Here is a 20,994-nt window from a genome sequence, read left to right as displayed (position 1 = left end):
GGTTACACAGTGCAATACAGATGTATTGCACTGTGTAATGTAAGACACTGAGCATGCTGCGCATGCCCAGTGTCTTACAGCCGGGTCCTGCCAGGAGGCACGGACCCGGCACCGAGAGGAGGATCGCGCAGCCCCGGGCACCGGCAGTCCCGGGGCTGCGATCGGAGGAGCGGACCCCCCCCCCGGTAAGCGCCGCGGGGGGGTCCGATTCGCATTTAAATATCTTTAAATGCCTCTGACACGCCGCGGTCAGCGCGACCGCGGCGTGTTAGGGGTTAACACCCGCGATCGGAGAAATCTCCGATCGCGGGTGTTAGAGGCGGGTGTCAGCTATAACATATAGCCGACACCCGCAGCTTCTGGCCCCGGCTCCGTTCAGGAGCCGGGGCCAGAAGCTTGACGTAATAGTACTGCATTTTGCGGGAACGCACCTCCCGCGATGCAGTACTATTACGTCAAATGTCGGGAAGGGGTTAAAGACACCTGACTTACAGACAACCCATAGTTACAGACAGACCCCTCTGACCTCTGGTGAAGCTTTCTGAATGCTTTACTTTAGTCCCAGTATTCAGTTTTTTAAACTTTTCTTTTTTTCAGTTGAATTGGTGGAATTAAATTTTTTTTTTTAAAGTTTTTTTTTAATTAAATAAACTTTGATTAAAGTTGTGTGTGAGTTAAAATTCTTTTAAAAAATTTTTTTAAAGAAAATCAGTTTTGCTTTCTAATCTGTTTACAATTGGCTTTAAAAATTATTAAAATAATTCTATTTTAAAAAAAAAATAAGATTTAGATATTTTAGATAAATGATGACAAAAATTTTATACTAAATACCCCTACACAATAACTGACAAAGATGATTAGGAAATAAAAAATAATAATTATATTTACAGCACAGAGTACTAACCGATATTGTTCCATAAAACATTAGAATTTTTTTTTTAATTCCTTATTTCACTCAGTCTTAAGAATTTGTATGTATTAAGACTATACAAGATGCCTTGATAAGATGTCAGACCACACCCCTTTCCTTGTACATAGGATGCCCATAGATTTAAAGTGTCACCTTTAGGTACATATTATCTCTACTGCAATGGTTTTTAACCCTTGACTCAATACAATCAATAAACATAGACCACGATATCCACAAACCCTATTTATTTTTTAGAAATAAATTGAACATCATGGCCCCGCCCACTTGACCAGCAGCACTTCAAGATGGCTCATTCCAATCTAATAATACTATATGTTACAACAGTGCAATCTACTAAGTGTCAAAATATTACATTAAATAAATAAAATATTATGTCAAATAAAATATTAGATTGAATTACCAAAAAATATTACATTAAATAAATAAAATATTACAATAAATAAATAAATTACATTACATAAATCCAATTTTACATTAAATAAATAAAATATTGCATTTACTTAAATATTTTACATTAAATTAAAAAAATAATAAAGTTTTACATTAAATAAATAAAATATTACCAATTACATAATGGATTAGATTTATGTACATCAGTCAAAATTTTTTTTAATTTTACTCCTTTTAACTTAATCTTCAATTTTTTTTGGGGGGGGGGTGACATGAAGGGTTTGGAGAGGATATAATATTTTTTTTAAAAAATTCTTATATAATAGGTCATAAATTCCACATGAATAATGATAACAAAATTACTACAAATATTATAAATGACAATGCTAGAAATTCTAAAAAAATATAAATACAAAAATTTCAATTTGAATTTATTTAAAATATCATTATAGAATTTATAAAATAATAAATAAAAATAAATGACTAAATAATTTATTAAATAAATCTAGTTATAAAAAAATATTATAAATTCTAATGATAACAATTCTAAAAAAAAAATTCTGAATACTCGAATTTCACACGGAAATACGTTCAATATTCTGAGAGAACGTTACAGTCTGTTGCTGGCTATTCCAATAGACTACAAATCCGCTAATCTGTATTCTGACTTCACGTGTAATTTGGCGCTGGCTCTGTGCCCACGTGGTCAGGAAGTCATTGGCTGTGTAAAATCAAAATATCATCGTGGGATTAATAAAATACATCTCGGCTAATATGTTCATTTTTAAGGTAGTTCAAACATTCACTATTGAAGCAGCTCTAGCGTAAATATCCCAGAACAAATGGCAGAATGTAATACAGGAGGGAGCAGTTGGGATGCCAGACTGAAAAATACATTAGGCCATCTGGCTCCGGCAGCCTCTCCAAAATCCTCAGCTTTGTGTTCACCCCCGACTCAAAACAACACATTTTCCACTATGATGAGTGTACACTTTCCCCAAACCAGCCCTGATCATGCATGCAAATTCCAGGCCTCGTGTTTACATCATTATTGTAATTAATTTCATTCAAAAATAAATAAATAAAAACTAAAAAGTTATTGTAATTATAAGGATTCCACACCATTTTTATATAGATGGATTGTTAGGAGCCAGGAGACTTTTTTTTTTTGGGGGGGGGGGGGGAGGTTATACATTTTATAGAAAATAGAAACATTCATAGAAAATGTTAGATACAGGAATAGATTCTAGATACATAGATAGATATGAGATAGATAGATATGAGATAGATAGATAGATGATACATACATAGATAGATAGATAGATATGAGATAGATAAATAGATATGAGATAGATAAATAGATTTGAGATACATAGATGATAGATAGATATGAGATAGATGATAGATTAATGTTAGATAGATAGATAGATAGATAGATAGATAGATAGATAGATAAAAAGATAGATAGATATGAGATAGATAGATAAAAAGATAGATAAATAGATATGAGATACATAGATGATAGATGGATAGATAGGAGATAGATAATAGATAGATAGGTAATAGATAGATAGATAGATAGATAGAAGATGTGAACGATAGATAGATAGGTAGATAGATGTGAGATAGATAGATAAAAGATAGATAGACATGGATAGATAGATAGATAGATAGATAGATAGATAGATAGATAGATAGATAGATAATAGATAGATATGAGATAGATAGATAGATAGATAGATATGAGATAGATAGAAGATAGATAGATAGATATGAGATAGATAGATAGATAGATAATAGATAGATATGAGATAGATAGATAGATAGATATGAGATAGAAGATAGATAGATAGATAGATAGATAGATAGATAGATAGATAGATATGAGATAGATAGATATGAGATAGATAGATGATAGATAGATAGATAGATAGATATGAGATAGATAGATAGATAGATATGGATAGATAGATAGATAGATAGATATGAGATAGATAGATATGAGATAGATAGATGATAGATAGATAGATAGATAGATAGATAGATAGATAGATAGATAGATATGAGATAGATAGATGATAGATAGATAGATAGATAGATATGAGATAGATAGATAGATATGGATAGATAGATAGATAGATAGATAGATAGATAGATAGATAGATATGAGATAGATAGATATGAGATAGATAGATGATAGATAGATAGATAGATAGATAGAAGATGTGAACGATAGATAGATAGATAGATAGATAGGTAGATAGATGTGAGATAGATAGATAAAAGATAGATAGATATGGATAGATAGATAGATAGATAGATAGATAGATAGATAGATAGATAGATAGCTATGAGATAGATATGAGATAGATAGATATGAGATAGATAGAAGATAGATAGATAGATATGAGATAGATAGATAGATAGATAGATAGATAGATAGATAGATAGATAGATAGATAATAGATAGATATGAGATAGATAGATATGAGATAGATAGATAGATAGATAGATAGATAGATATGAGATAGATAGATATGAGATAGATAGATAGATAGATAGATAGATAGATATGAGATAGATAGATAGATAGATAGATATGGATAGATAGATAGATAGATAGATAGATAGATATGAGATAGATAGATAGATAGATAGAAGATAGATAGATAGATAAATGATAGATAGATAGATAGATAGATATGAGATAGATAGATATGGATAGATAGATAGATAGATATGAGATAGATAGATAGATAGATAGATAGATAGATAGATAGATAGATAGAAGATAGATAGATTATAGGATATAGATAACTAGACAGATAGATGATAGATATATAGACAGGAGATAGATGATAAGCATCTTCCCCCGGGCATTCAACCAAGGGGTATTAAAAGAGAATACATCCTCTGCCTACAAAAGTTTTCTTGCAGGGGGCTCCATTAGGACAGGGGGCCCTTGGGAAAATGCCCAGTCTGCCACCCCCTAACCCTGGTCCTGCAGAAACACTTCCTGCTTCTTTACACCATCCTACAACTTTAACTAGAACTAGGCCTGGCTCATAGACCTTGCTTGCCATATATTCTTTCCATAGCTGGCGTAATAGAAAGAAAGGAGTCTGACAGGAATTGATTGGACTGGCATTAATAGAATTAGCGCCTTCTTACTGTTACGTAGTGATATCTTCATACCGGGAACCCGGAATATTCTCCAGTACAATCTAATAATGGCAGAAGTCAGGCAGACTGCCGAGATACTAATTGCCTTCAAGTCTTAGCATTGTACATACGTGAAACAGAAATCCATCCGCTCATCATGAGTCATGAATTATAAAGTCCCATTTAGATAAATGTATGTATCAGATAACCCGCGCTCATTCCTACAAGTGGTTTAATAGCAGAAGAACAGAATAAATCAATGAGAAAAAGTGAGAGAGGGAGATAAATGGATTAGGAAGAAATGACAGGATGAGATGTAGACGTGTGGGAATGTATAGGCGAAAGAACGGCAAAGCTCCAAACATTCTATATACTTATCTATAGAAGTTTGAGAATTTATAGACCAAGGTATAGAGAAGTTCTATTCATTCTACTGTATATATATATATATCAATTACAGGCAGTCCCCGGGTTACGTACAAGATAGGGTCCGTAAGTTTGTTCTTAAGTTGAATTTGTATGTAAGTCGAAAGCTGATTATTGCAGTCTGGGACTATAGTAAAGCATCTAGAGAGCTTCACCAAAGGTCACAGTGGCAGAGGGGTCCGTCTGTAACTATGGGTCGTCTGTAAGTCGGGTGTACTTAAGTAGAGGACCGCCTGTATCAGTCTAGAGAAACAAATATGACAAATTTTCAGAACCACTGAAATGAGTGGGTGCACGCCAAACAGGTCCTCTAACAATGGGGGTCATTTATCTTATGTCCCCCCTTCTCTGAGCTCTTTTTGCGCCGGTTGTGAGTCATTTTTTGCACCTCATTTGTATTCGTTGTTTGGGCTCTTTTGTCAAATTCAGGTTTCAGGTAGCACAAATTTTATAAAAGGCGCAATGTTGTTGCACAAATCAGCCCATTGTTTTTCCTAAGCACGGTCAAGACTTGAGCAATTGAGCAATTATTTGCACCCACACAGGCGCAAATCAATGTTAAATAAGGAGCAAACATCTGGAAGCAGGAAATATACGAAAACCAGGAAACAGCTACTATGTAAACTGCTGGAAAGAGGCGCAAAAAAATTACGCAAATAGCACAATGTGCTCAAAAAGTCACTAAAATACAACCAAAAAACAAGCATCAGACTAAGAGAAATCTATCTATCTATCTCATATCTATCTATCTTTCTATCTATCTATCAATCATCTATCTATCTATATCTACTGTATCTATTGAAGTATGAAAATGTGTAACCAAAACATTGGAAATCCTATATCCATTCTATTACCGATCTAATGTCCATTCATTATCCAATTTTCTATTTATCTACTATACATTTGTCCATCAAAGTTTGAGGATACAAAGGCAAAGTAATGGAGAAGATCTATCCATTCTATTGGCCAATTTAAAGAAATATAAGAATGTAAGGTCAAAAGAATCCAGAACATCTATCTATTCTTACAATTTATCTATCTATCTATCTATCTATCTATCTATCTATCTATCTATCTATCTAATTATAGAAGTGTTATATTAAGGCAAAACAATGGAGAACTTCTAGAATGTATCTACCTATCTAGCTATGTATACATCTAAAGAAGTGTCAGAATGGTTAGGCTAAAAACGTAGACCTTCTCCTTCTATTACTTATCTTTCTTCCTTTGTATGGAAGTTTAAGAAAGTTTAGAAAAAGTACAAGATCGCCTATATCCATTCTATCTATCTATCTCATATCTATCTATCTATCTATCTATCTATCTCATATCTATCTATCTATCTATCTATCTATCTATCTATCTCATATCTATCTATCTATCTCATATCTATCTATCTATCTATCTATCTATCTATCTCATATCTATCTATCTCATATCTATCTATCTATCTATCTATCTATCTATGTCATATCTATCTATCTATCTATCTATCTATCTCATATCTATCTATCTATCTATCTATCTATCTATGTCATATCTATCTATCTATCTATCTATCTTCTATCTATCCATCTATCTCATATCTATCTAATATCTATCTATCTATCTATCTAATATCTATCTCCTATCTATCTATCTATCTATCCATCTATCTATCTATCTATCTATCTATCTATCTATCTATCTATCTATCTATCCCTCTCATATCTATCTCTCTATCTATCTATCTATCTATCTATTTATCTATCTATCTATCTATCTATCTATCTATCTATCCCTCTCATATCTATCTATCTCTCTATCTCTCTATTTATCTATTTATCTATCTATCTATCCATCTATCTATCTATCTATCCCTCTCATATCTATCTCTCTATCTAAAAAAAAAGTAATTTTTTTTACATGTATCGGAGTACATTGTTGCTGATCAGGGAAGGTCGACACGTGGAAACAACTGGGAAGCATTGCTGTCAACACAGAAGCACTTGAGCACCTTTACACAGACAAGACCAATGGCTGGACTAATCTGTGTCACTAATAAAGCTGTTTGTTATATATAACACAATTTTAAAGTCTATCACATACATATACATGTATTTTACATTGTGCACTATGTTTAATGTTCACGATATGTAATTTGACTATGTAATATGCATTATATCACAGTTATACAAAAATGGTGGGAGTATCCCAATTTGTCATGTGATCACCTGTTGTATTTAAATATGGCCACCATTTCACTGTTTGAATGGCTTGAGAAAGGCTCTTGCAGAGCCGAAACGTCGCTGTCACAGTTGCTCACTATGGAATAAAGACACTTTTTTACTTTTATCTACAACGGAGTGCTGCCCGCTTTCTTTATACTATCTCTCTATCTATCTATTTATCTATCTATCTATCTATCTATCTATCTATCCATCCATTCTATCTATATACCTAGTAGCTTTGTATGTGCCTAGCTTCTTCCATCCTTTCTTGCTATATACTGCATCTACTGATGTCTATTTCTATATATTATTACATTGATTCTTTATATATTTTTCTTTTTTTTTTCTTTTATTCTATCTTCTCAATTTAAAAACCTTATGTGAATGTTGAATTGATACAATTCGCAGCGAGTTGAGAACCCTAACTTTTAAGTTAGATGCACAAGGTTATTTGGATTGACAATATGAGCCTGGGGCGAGCTTCTAGGCAACTGTAAGTGGCTGGTGACACATAAAAATAGTTTTTTCCACAACTTCAATTATTTCCTACAGAGAAAAGAGTCACAAGTGACCAGACGTTCACAGACTTTCTGACACAGGTGGAAACTTTTGTGATACCCATATGGTGACTTGTATCCAGTTCTCCCAAAGACCTAAAGTAACATTGTAGTCTTTGGGGGTCATTTATCTTATTTCCCCCTTCTCTGAGCTCTTTTTGGTGCCATTTGTGTCTATTTTTTGCACCTGATTTGTCTTTGTCTAATAAAGTTTTTTGTTGCGCAAATCACACCATTGCCTTCTCTAAGCAGTGTCAGGACTGGCGCGTTATTGTGCAATTATTTGCGCCCATATAGGCACAAATCAATGTTAAATAAGGCAAAACATCTGGAAGCAGGAGAAATACAAAGACAAATTAGGAGCAAACCAGGAAACTGCTGCATGGTAAACTCCGGCGAACTGCAGGAAAGAGGCACAAAAAAATTGCGCAAATACCCCAATGTGCTCAAAAAGTCACTATAAAAGGCGCACCAGACTAAGATAAATGACCCCCTTTATGTTCAATTGTGGGCTAAAATATTAGAACCTGCATAGCCCCAACTATCTATCTATCTATCTATTCCATTATCTTTCCATTATATCCAAATCTATCTCTAATTTCTATCTATATATCTATCCATCTCAAATCTATCTATCTATCTCATATCTATCTATCTATCCATCTCCTATCTATCTATCTATCTATCTATCTCATATCTATCTATCTATCTATCTATCTATCTATCTATCTATCTATCTATCTCTAATATCTATCTATCTATCTCTAATATCTATCTATATATCTATCTATCTCAAATCTATCTATCTATCCATCTATCTATCATCTATCTCTTATATCTATCTATCTCATATCTATCTATCTCATATCTATCATCTATCTATCTCTAATATCTATCTATCTATATATCTATCTATCTATACATCTATCTATTTATTTATTTATGTATCTATCTAACCAAATATATTTCAACCATCTATCCATCTATCAATCTATCCAAATATCTATCACCAGTCTATCCAACTATCCATTTATCTATCTCCTTATCTATCTAACCTATGCTTTGTTATTTTTGGAGGGTCCCTTAGCCTGGGGTTGTCTAGCATGCACCCGCCTGCAGATCATGCTGCTGTGACTTTCACATTGTATCTATCTATCCAAATATCTATTTAACTGTCGATACTTAAAGGAAACTCCAAGCAGCACAAACCTTGACTGAAAAAATGTATCTATCCAACTATCTATCAAATATCTATCTATCTAGTCTTCCTATCATAGCAGTATACGGTGTCAGCGTGACCTTGGTGCATAGTTGCTCCTTTGCCTTCTGCACAGATAACTTTCCAGGTTACTAGTTCATGTAAAATGCATCAGAGGCCTCAGCTTTTCACAGGATTCTCCTCTAGTCACATCTGTCAGGTCTGTGAGGCAGTCATTTCTGAAAAAGGCAAACACAAAACAGCGGCTGCTCCACTGAAGAACATGAGAACTGGCTGAAGCTCCGAGCCACCAATGTATACACTGCCTTGTGTCATTCACGTAGACCCTTTACTAATATACAGAATTAGATAGATAGATATATATGAGATAGATAGATAGATAGATAGATAGGAGATAGATAGATAGATAGATAGATAGATAGATAGATAGATAGATAGATAGATGCACAACCATAACACTTTGTAGTTACACACAGTAGTATGGTAAGGCAATCTGTAATATGAGACTGTAGGAGAATTGTATAGGAGATAGACAAATGATAGGTAGATTGATGATAGAAGATAAATATGAAAGACGATATAGATTTATAGATAGATGACAGATTTATAAATATAAAGTATATGATAGAAGCTAAATATAAGAGATAGATAGATAGATAGATAGATAGATAGATAGATAGATAGATAGATAGATAATGTTATAAAATACATGTATATAGCGATATATATTTTTATAGATAGATAGATAGATAGATAGATAGATAGATAGATTGATAGATTTATGGTAGGTAGATAGATAATGTTATAGAATACATGTATACAGAGAGATACATTACACAATAAAATAGATGGATAGATATATAGATAGATACATATGAGATAGATAGATATGAGATAGATAGATGATAGATAGATAGATAGATAGATACATATGAGATAGATAGATATGAGATAGATAGATAGATAGATAGATAGATAGATAGATAGATAGATAGATAGATAATGTTATAAAATACATGTATATAGCGATATATATTTTTATAGATAGATAGCTAGATAGATAGATAGATTGATAGATTTATGGTAGGTAGATAGATAATGTTATAGAATACATGTATACAGAGAGATACATTACACAATAAAATAGATGGATAGATATATAGATAGATACATATGAGATAGATAGATATGAGATAGATAGATGATAGATAGATAGATATGAGATAGATAGATGATAGATAGATAGATAGATAGATAGATAGATAGATAGATAGATAGATAGATATGAGATAGATAGATAGATAGACAGATAGACAGATAGATAGATAGATAGATAGATAGATAGATAGATAGATATGAGATAGATAGATAGATAGATAGATATGGATAGATCTTAGATAGATAGATATGAGATAGATGGATAGATAGACAGATAGATAGATAGATAGATAGATAGATAGATAGATAGATAGATAGATAGATAGATATGGATAGATCTTAGATAGATATGAGATAGATGGATAGATAGACAGATAGATAGATAGATAGATAGATAGATGTGTATAGATAAAAGAGAGATAATTATGGTAGATAGATAAATAATTGGATAGATAGATGATGGATAATAATAGTTTTGGTAGATGGATAGATCGATAATCGAGATAGATCATTAGATTGATAAATAGATAATTAGATAGAACATTAGATGGATAGATATGAGATGGATAGATAGATAGATAAATAGATAGATCCGAAACGTTGCTACACATGGAATAAAAGGAAACCACTTTTTGTACCACAATTGGACTTTGGAGTGCTCCTTGCTTTCATATTTTTAGATAGATAGATAGATATGAGATAGATAGATAGATAGATAGATAGATAGATAGATAGATAGATAGAATAGACATATAAATGATAGATAGAAAGATAGGTAGATGAAATTTGAATTCAGAAGAAAAACTAAATCAGACTAAATCAGGGCCAGGAATGGCGGCTATTTCCCCACTTATGCCACCTCTACGCCAATAGGACGTGGCATGGGAGGTGGTGGGTCTGGTCGGTAATCGGGAGCTGGCAAACAAGCTTTGGTGATATTCTACACTGGGACAGACCTGCTGTAGAACTGCAGGCACTATTTCACTTGTTGTTATATACAATCAGCATATGAGGTCAGGAGTATTATACAGTAGTATGTGTCACCAGTAACCCAGGGTTACTTATTTATGGCCATAATACAGGGCAAAAAATGACAACAGGTATGAAATGATAAAATACCTACATGCCCTGATATTATTGTGTTCCTAATAGGAGATGTATTATATAGATATGATGATACTGTGTATCTGATAACAGGATAAAACATCTCTGTGATATTACAAGAAGATGGTTTTTTTTGTAAAGGAAATGCCTGGAGTGTCTGCAAAAAGGTCCAAAAATAATATGTGAACTGCATAACATTGCCAGGAAGGAAGGAGGTTACAATGAGACTGGTGTGTGCTCTGACAACCTCCAAAAACACATCCACACAGATACATGTACACTACACACACATATACACACAGCGGTATAATACATACACACACATACATGTACACTATACACACATATACACACACAGGGGTATAACACATACACACAGATACACGTACATTACATACACATATACACACAGGGGTATAACACACACACAGATACATGTACACTACACACATATATACACACACAGGGGTATAACACACACAGATACATGTACACTACACACACATATACACACAGAGCTATAATACATACACACACATACATGTACACTACACACACACATATACACACACAGGGGTATAACACATACACACAGATACACGTACATTACATACACATATACACACAGGGGTATAACACATACACACAGATACATGTACACTACACACACATATACACACAGAGGTATAATACATACACACAGATACATGTACACTACACACACATATACACACAGGGGTATAACACATACACACACTTACATGTACACTACACACACACATATACACACAGGGGTATAACACATACACACAGAGATACATGTACACTGCACACATATATAGACACACAGGGGTATAACACATACACACAGATACACGTACATTAAACACACATATACACACACAGGGGTAGAACACATCCACACATATAACATACATGGGTATAACACACACGCATATAAACAGATACAGCTACACAACACACATATATACACACAACTATGAACAACATCTACATAACAAACACATATACACAGAGGTGCAACACAAACAGATACACATACAGATATATGTGCACTACACACATATATACACAGAGAGGTATAAACATACACATTAATACAAATGTACACACAGAGGACTAAACACGCACTGACAGTGATGCATCTACATATGCACACAGAGTTATGTATACATATATACACAAACACATCTACATATACACACAGGTATAACACATACTCACACGGATACATCTACACATACTCAGAGGTATAAACACTTGCACCCACACACTACAACATCTACTCGTATGAATCTAAACACAGAGTTATAACACACCCATACACTGATACATCTACACATACACTTACAACACACACAGATACATCTACACAACACACATCTACAAATACACATAGAGATATAACACATCCACACATAGAGGAAGTCATGAACACGTGCTATATACACACATACTTATACACACACATGTTATATACACACATACTTATACACACATGCTATATGCACACATACTTATACACACATGTTATATACACACATACTTATACACACACATGTTATATACACACATACTTATACAAACACATAAACCAATATTCATATAAACATATGTGTATGAAGCACACACACACATATATACAGTATACATATATGTATTTAAACAAATCTAAACTAATATACACATAATTATACAAAGTTACAATAAAAACCATAAACACGCCACTGATCCACCTATAACAATACACCTTCCTATACTAAATATAATATCTAATGTACCAAGACAATACAGAGTGTTATAAGCACAATCTCACATATTTCTTACACCATATTCTATATCATACGATATATAAGACAATCCATGTGAGATAAGTGCAGGGTAACATCCTGAATACCTACAGGGGAGGAAGTGGTTAATGATGAGATGTATATTGGGGGTAGTAATATCCCCCCACAGAGCAGCCCATACACATCAGCAGTGAGTGTCAGCCTGGGCTCCAGTGTGCAGGATCCTGTTTTGTTGACCTTCCCATCTGTCATCAGTCATCCTGACCTCTTACTCACTGAGCCACATTAGAGAAACAAACACAATCCACAACTTCCCAAGCTCCACATTGCAGCCAGCACACAGCCCCATTGTCCTGGCTCTCCTCGTGTTATTCCAAGTCTCATTCCTTATACATTTCTGTAGGAAATCTCCTGGGGGTCCTATCCAGTCATGTACTATTATATATAGACAGCTATCAGCTGGAGCACTTACCTGCTTAGTCATGGAGTCTATTAACCGCACATAGAAATCCTGCTCTGTTCTAATACCTAGGAGGGAAGGGGAAATGGTAAGAGAGAAAGAAAGTACTGGAGAATACATAGATACAAATAGATACAAATAGAGAGAGTGGAGAGAACACAACAACTTTGTAACTTTTTGTATGTGATACAACATGTCACATGTAATTGCTAGAAACTGAATCCTAGTGTCATCTCCATAAATACAGCAATATAAATCACTAATCTTATTATAATACCCCTGGTAATAATGCTTTATATTATCATTGCATTGCTTGGGTCATATAGATAGATAGATAGATAGATAGATAGATAGATAGATAGATAGATATGAGATAGATAGATAGATAGATAGATAGATATGAGATAGATAGATAGATAGATAGATAGATAGATAGATAGATATGAGAAAGATAGGTAGATATGAGATAGATAGATAGATAGATAGATAGATAGGTAGATATGAGATAGATAGATAGATAGATAAGAGATAGATAGATAGATAGATAGATAGATAGATATGAGAAAGATAGGTAGATATGAGATAGATAGATAGATAGAAAGATAGAGAGATAGATAGATAGATAGATAGATAGATAGATAGATAGATAGGAGATAGATAGAAGATAGATAGATAGATAGATAGATAGATAGATAGATAGATAGAAGATAGATAGATAGATAGATAGATAGATAGATAGATAGATCATAGATATGAGATAGATAGATAGATAGATAGATAGATAGATAGATAGATAGATAGATAGATAGATCATAGATATGAGATAGATAGATAGATAGATAGATAGATAGATAGATAGATAGATAGATAGAAGAAAGATAACAGAAAGAGGTGGGAAGGTGGGAAGAAGATATACTTGTATACAGACAGATAATTAGACAGATGTAGCAGAGCTGAGAGTGACATTTATCTCTATATAATCATCATTACTGATTAATCCTCTTTCTAGTTGTTATAGGTTACTCTCCCTCAGTCCTATGTAAGACCATCCACCCTATGTCCTTCATGACAACACACTCATCTCTGCTACATCCATCATATGCCTATGGATACAGTTATTGGCATCCTCCCACTTGTGCACTGTGGAGGGTCTGTGTGTGCACTGTGTCCTATACCCCCAGCACTCACCATTGCTGTAGAGAAGCTGCAGGCGGTAGTGGATGCCATTATTAGTCTTCTCACTGCTGGTCTCCTGGTAGCAAGAAATATTGTACATATCCAGGTTATTATATAACATCTACAACCTGTGCATGGGAAACTACAACGCCCAGCAGGCCTCAGCACCATGTGACTGGCAGAGGATGCTGGGAGTTGTAGTTTTATCAAGATCTGGAGAAAGATCTGTCCAGTTCCTGGTAGTGAAGTATACAGGCATTATATAATAGGAAAATACTTAAAAAAAAATTCTATGATCAGGATTAAAATGAAAAGTAATTTGGAGACAGTCAAAAGATCCAATTATAAAAAAAAAAAATTGAAAAGATAAAAAATATAATAATTATATATATAAAAAATTATAAATAGTTAATATTTAATATATATATATATTTGTCTAATATATAAAAATAAATAATAAATAAATGTAAATAATTATAAATACAAAGTATAATAAACAAAAACTAAATAAAGATTTAATAAACCCTAAATATAATATGTAAAAATAATTAAAAAAATAAAATATTAAAAAATAATACATATTATAATACATAAAAAGTTGAATAAAAAAATAAAGATATGTATGTGTGTATAAAATCAACTTTAACTTATAAACAACATTCTACATTTAATATTAAAAAACAGGCAAAATGATGAACAAATCATTTAAAGGGGGATTTGATAAAACCTAATACAATCATAAAGTTAAATATAATAAAAAAAATCATATTATAACTTATATTATACTAATAGTTTAATAAAAAAAAGATAAAGTAATCAAACATAAAAATATAATATATACATATTTATGATAAAAGATTTTTAAAAATAATTTGCTGCGTTGTAATGTATTCAGAAAATTAACATAAATTCTGCATTTGTCAATTTTTAGACTTAAAAATTAGAATTTAAAAAAAGGTGACAAAAGAGGAAGTTGATTGGATGAATTTGATCGAGCCGATCCAATCGTGTGTTTATAGTGGATAACAATGATAGTTATCGCTATCCATGATAGTGGATAACAATGTTCTGGTGATTGTATGGGGGAGGTAAAGGGGGTGCAGGATGATGGGTGGATGATGGGTGGATAATGGGATGGCTCTCACCTTCTCCTTCTCCACGAAGCCCACAAATGCCGTCCTCTCTATCTCCACCGGCTGCCCCTGGCGATCATACAGGGCCAGGACGAAGTGGAAGAAGTTGGATTTCCTCAGGTTAGAAGGAGGCTGCTTCTCAAAGTGAGCCCGGGCCAGACCCACACCACTGCAGGGGGCAGAGAGCAAGGGTCAGAGGGGAGACAGGGACCCTAACACAGGGCTCTGACTATTATCTATTTATTCATATATCATCTTCTTACTTACTTTCTAAATAACTATTCATCTATCTCTCTATGTATCCTTCTATCTATCTATCTATCTATCTATCTATCTCATATCTATCTATCTATCTATCTATCTATCTATCTCCTATCTATCTATCTATCTATCTATCTCATATCCATCTATCTATCTATCTATCTATCTATCTATCTATCTATCTATCTCATATCTATCTATCTATCTATCTATCTATCTCCTATCTATCTATCTATCTATCTCATATCCATCTATCTATCTATCTATCTATCTATCTATCATCTTCATAACTTTCCCATCTATCTTCTATCTACCTATCTTATATCTTTTTTATCTATCTATTCATCTAGCATCTAGTTATCAATTCTATCTACTTATATTCTTACTTATTTTACTTATTTATCTATCATCTATCTCCTAATGTAATATTTTCTTACATATTCTATCTATTAATCTATCATCGAATCTATCAATCAATCTATGTATCTATTATCCACCTATATATCTACCTTACATGTGTCAGCCACATTTCTACTTTTTATATCCATCTTTTCATCCATATATTAATCTATTAATCTTCCTATCTATCTTTCTTCTATAAATCTATCTATCTTATTCATATTTCTATTTTATCTTTACCCTTTAACCTTTTAATCTGACTACTTATCTATCTCGCTCTCTTTTTATTTTATATATTCATCTGCTTATTTTATTTATCTGTCTTATATACTTATACTATATATATATATATATATATATATATATATATATATATATATATATTATAGATGCAACTAAACATTATCAATCTAGCTATACGTAATAATATTATATAATATAATGAGGGAAACCTCCTGTATTTATACATATACATTGGACAGACTGGTTATGAGTTGGTAACCCCATGACTATATTCAGCAGTGATATAGCCCTCTCTATGTAAGGACAGTGCACATGATGCTTTATGTGTGTTTACAAGATAAAGTGTTGCTGAAGTATTTTATGGATCCCTCTAAATCATCTCATAGAAGAGAAGGGATGAGGGTGTTATGTTCCATGGCTACACAGGGGACATAGATGACACGTCTATAGGGTCAGCTGCAGAGTATAGGAGAGCAGTTATATGGGGGGAGCTGAGGACTGGGGTCACTGCTGGGAGATGTGTCAGACTGATGGGTAAATAGAAGTTATTATGGTCTAGAAATACAATGAATGGGGCATTATTTTGGGGGACTTGGAAGTTGGAGTGGAACTTAGATATTAAATTTACATAGATAGATGATAGATAGATAGATAGATAGATAGATAGATAGATAGATAGATAGATAGATAGATGATAGACACATGTTACATACATTGATATATAGATAGATACATTGATATGTAGATAGATGATAGATACATTTATATATAGACAGACAGATAGATAGATAGATATATAGATATGAGATAGATAGATAGCTAGAGAACTTTGTTGCTTCATATAACTATAGATTTACTGAAAGAATTAATAGACAGACAGATAGCTAGACATACAGATTGATTATATATATAATAATTGTTAAATATAAGTTATCTGTTAATTATATTTGAGGATGGAGAGATATAATAGTTCAGAAGAATAGATCGATAAATAGATAGATAGATAATATAAATACATAGATAAAAGATAGCTAAATAGATAATATATAGAAAGACAGATCTACACACAGATAGGCAGACAGATATATAGAAAATAGATATATAAGTAAAATATATATATATATATATATATATATATATATATATATATATGTAAATATATGTAAAATGGATAATAAATATAAATGATATGTTAATTATTTTAATCTATATCTATAGAGACATAGATAATATAAATAAATTTATAAATACATAAAAGACAGATGGATAGATATGAATATGACAGATAGATGGATGGATGGATAGATAGATAGATAGAAAGAAAATTGGACAGATTGGTTATGAGTTGGTGGAAATAGTAACCCCATGACTTCTTGACAAACTCCTTCTGCCCTTTCCCATTCAGCTCTACTACATCTATACTTGCACATGATGAGACCCTTGAGAAAGTTGCAGTAAACTTCCCACTTAGTTCACATGGAGTTAATCTCCCATTTAATTCATTTTCTTCCAAGGCAATGAAAAGTTTATTTATTTGTGGTTGAAGAAACTGATTGGAAACACATTGCACGGAGACAATGTAGCGGATCCTCTCCTGTAGCAGGCAGCCACTGCCAGGGTCTCCTCCAATGGCCCTGACTGTGGAAGTGTCATCTTATATTATCTGTGTATTATCTCCAAAGTATAGAAATCTTATCCCAGCTCCTATAGATCTGCCAAGATAATGTATAGGAGGAGGTGTGAGAGGTTATCATCAGGTTATTGTGTAGGGTCTTATAGGATTAATACTTGTCATATGTTACTACTGGAAGAAAGTGATAGAAATGTCTCTGTGATTCTTAATGATGGGCAGCAATTAAGTGATGTAAATATAGAGGTAGATATATAGTATAGAGAAGTAGATAGATTCTGTAAAGAAGGAAATGAAAAGATGCTATAGCGAGGAAGATGCATAGATAAACAGATGGATGGATAGACTAGTAGAGAGATAAACAGATGTTATAAATGAGTAAATAGAAAAAGAGACAACTAAATAATAAATACTAAATATTCTATGAAATTTTGGAACTATCTATAAACTTTTTGCCATAGTCTTAAAATCCTGAAGTTTTATTGGGGCTGTAAAGTTGAAAATACTTTATATATTAGACAACCTAATGTGTAACAATGTTGCAGCTGATAATACTAATTTTATACATTGTTATTATGATTATATTAATATGTAATGAACAAGTTAACTACCTGTCCCTAAAGGAAACTTTACACTACACTTAAAAAGTAGTAATACTACTACTATACTACTATATACTACTTTATACTACTATACTACGATGTTACACTCCTGTACTACAGATTGTATTAATAGGACACTTTAGTATCTACATTGTATTATAGATAAATGATCAGGGGGTTTGATCGGTTATATGATACAAGGGGAATTTGTGGATACATAGATGACAGACAATGGATAGATGATAGAATATACGGTAGATAGAAAGCAAAATAGAAATAGATAGAAAATAGATAGATGAAATATTATATATAGATTATATATATATATATATATAAGGTAGCTATAGATTGACATGCAGATAGATGGATACAACATAGATAGAATATATAGATAGATAATAAGATTGATACAGATAAATAGATGGATAGATAGATGAGAAATGGGATATATTTATAGATAAATAAATGATAGATTAACAAAAGATATATATGAGGTAGCTAGATAATGAAATGGATAAATCTGAAAGATCATAGATACATATGTAGATAGATAGAAAGATAGATAAACTGATAGATAGATAGATGGATAGATAGACAGATGGATGAATAGATAAATATATAGATATGAGATAGATAGACAGACAGACATATAGGGGATAGATAGATAGATAGATGGATCGATATAGATATTTAGGAGATAGATAGATGGATAGATAGATAGATGATAAGATAGATAGATACATGATAAGATAGATAGATGGATAGATAGGAGATAGATAGATAGGAGATAGATAGATAGATAGGAGATAGATAGATAAATAGATAGATAGATAGGAGATAGATGGATGAATAGATCTGAGAGCTGGAGCACAGCTGAGCTGTAGTGCCCTGTGCCCTGTGGTCGGCCCCCTGCAGGCACCCTCCGGGCAGGGACCTACCTCTGGGCGGCGGTGTTGGCATCCAGCACCCCGGCTCCCTGCATCCAGGTCCGCACCGCGTTCATGCCGCCGCTCAGGGGCTCCTCCTTCATGCTGCTCCCGCTCCTCTGGATGCTTTCCTGGATGCCAAACATGAGCACAGCCCGGTGCCCGTCCCCAGCCCTGGCACTGATCTCAGGAGCTGCTGTATTATCCCAGGCAGGAGGAGAGGAGCTGCTGCAGGCAGGAGGAGAGGAGCTGCTGGAGGTCCACACTGTAGGGATAGGATCACATCCAAAGGCTGGAGGACCAGGCTGAGCACCACTGATGGTCACTTCCTGGGTGGCAGCTCAGGACACAATGCAATCAACTTGAGAAAGCATCTTCCAAAGAAGCAGGTATTCCACAAAGTGTAGTCCTGGGGATGATGGGAGCTGTGCTCCTGTGCTAGTTGTAGAGATGATGCTTCTCCTTGTAGCTGCCCCCTGCCTGCCTCTGCCTCCGCTTCCCTCCAGAGTAACTATCCCCAAAGCTACACACAGGCTCCCACCAGTCCCCTCAGGGAGAGGCATGCTGCCACCGCCACGCCCACTCATCTGCATACAGCCACCCTGGCCCCGCCCAGGACACGCCCACTCTCCCTTCCAGGGGAGGCTGAGAAAGTTGCTTGTGGCTAAGAGGCTCTGCAGGAGGAACATCTCACTAATGTCTATTGTTAGATGGATTTCATCAATTACCCTGGAAGCAGGACATATGTGCTGCAGCCCCTGAGGGAGGGCTCTCTGGTCAAGTAGAGGAGACCATGAGGTCTATTGTGGAGGACAAGCATTAGCATCAGAGGCAGGAGACAGAGGAGGGAGGAGAAGCAAATATTTAAGAAGCAAGGACCACAGTGATGTCACAGTACAGAGATAATACACACAGTGATGTCACAGTACAGGGATAATACACACAGTGGTGTCACAGTACAGAGATAATACACACAGTGATGTCACAGTACAGGGATAATACACACAGTGGTGTCACAGTACAGGGATAATACACACAGTGATGTCACAGTACAGAGATAATACACACAGGGATGTCACAGTATAGTGATAATACACACAGTGATGTCACAGTACAGGGATAATACACACAGTGATGTTACAGTACAGGGATAATACATACAGTGATGTCACAGTACAGGATAATACACACAGTGA

The 20,994-nt window shown here is 33.8% G+C and overlaps 1 protein-coding gene across 2 annotated transcripts in view; it reads right to left on the bottom strand.

Moving 5' to 3' along the window:
• Nucleotides 1–20,593, bottom strand: part of EBF1 (EBF transcription factor 1) — a 288,238-nt gene extending 267,645 nt beyond the window's left edge. For both annotated transcript variants that reach the window (XM_072145484.1, XM_072145485.1), the window contains exons 1-4: nt 19,811–20,593; nt 15,750–15,906; nt 14,617–14,680; nt 13,441–13,496 (exon numbers count right to left, since the gene is read on the bottom strand). In XM_072145484.1, coding sequence (XP_072001585.1) covers nt 13,441–13,496; nt 14,617–14,680; nt 15,750–15,906; nt 19,811–19,944 — 411 coding nt within the window. In that variant the 5' untranslated portion in view covers nt 19,945–20,593. The remainder of the gene's footprint in view (nt 1–13,440; nt 13,497–14,616; nt 14,681–15,749; nt 15,907–19,810) is intronic.
• Nucleotides 20,594–20,994: the final 401 nt, after the last annotated feature.

This window comes from Engystomops pustulosus, chromosome 4 (assembly GCF_040894005.1).
Source record: "Engystomops pustulosus chromosome 4, aEngPut4.maternal, whole genome shotgun sequence".
Lineage (NCBI taxonomy): Eukaryota > Metazoa > Chordata > Amphibia > Anura > Leptodactylidae > Engystomops > Engystomops pustulosus.
Note: the sequence above shows the minus strand (reverse complement) of the source record. Positions and strands in the feature narration are given on the sequence as shown.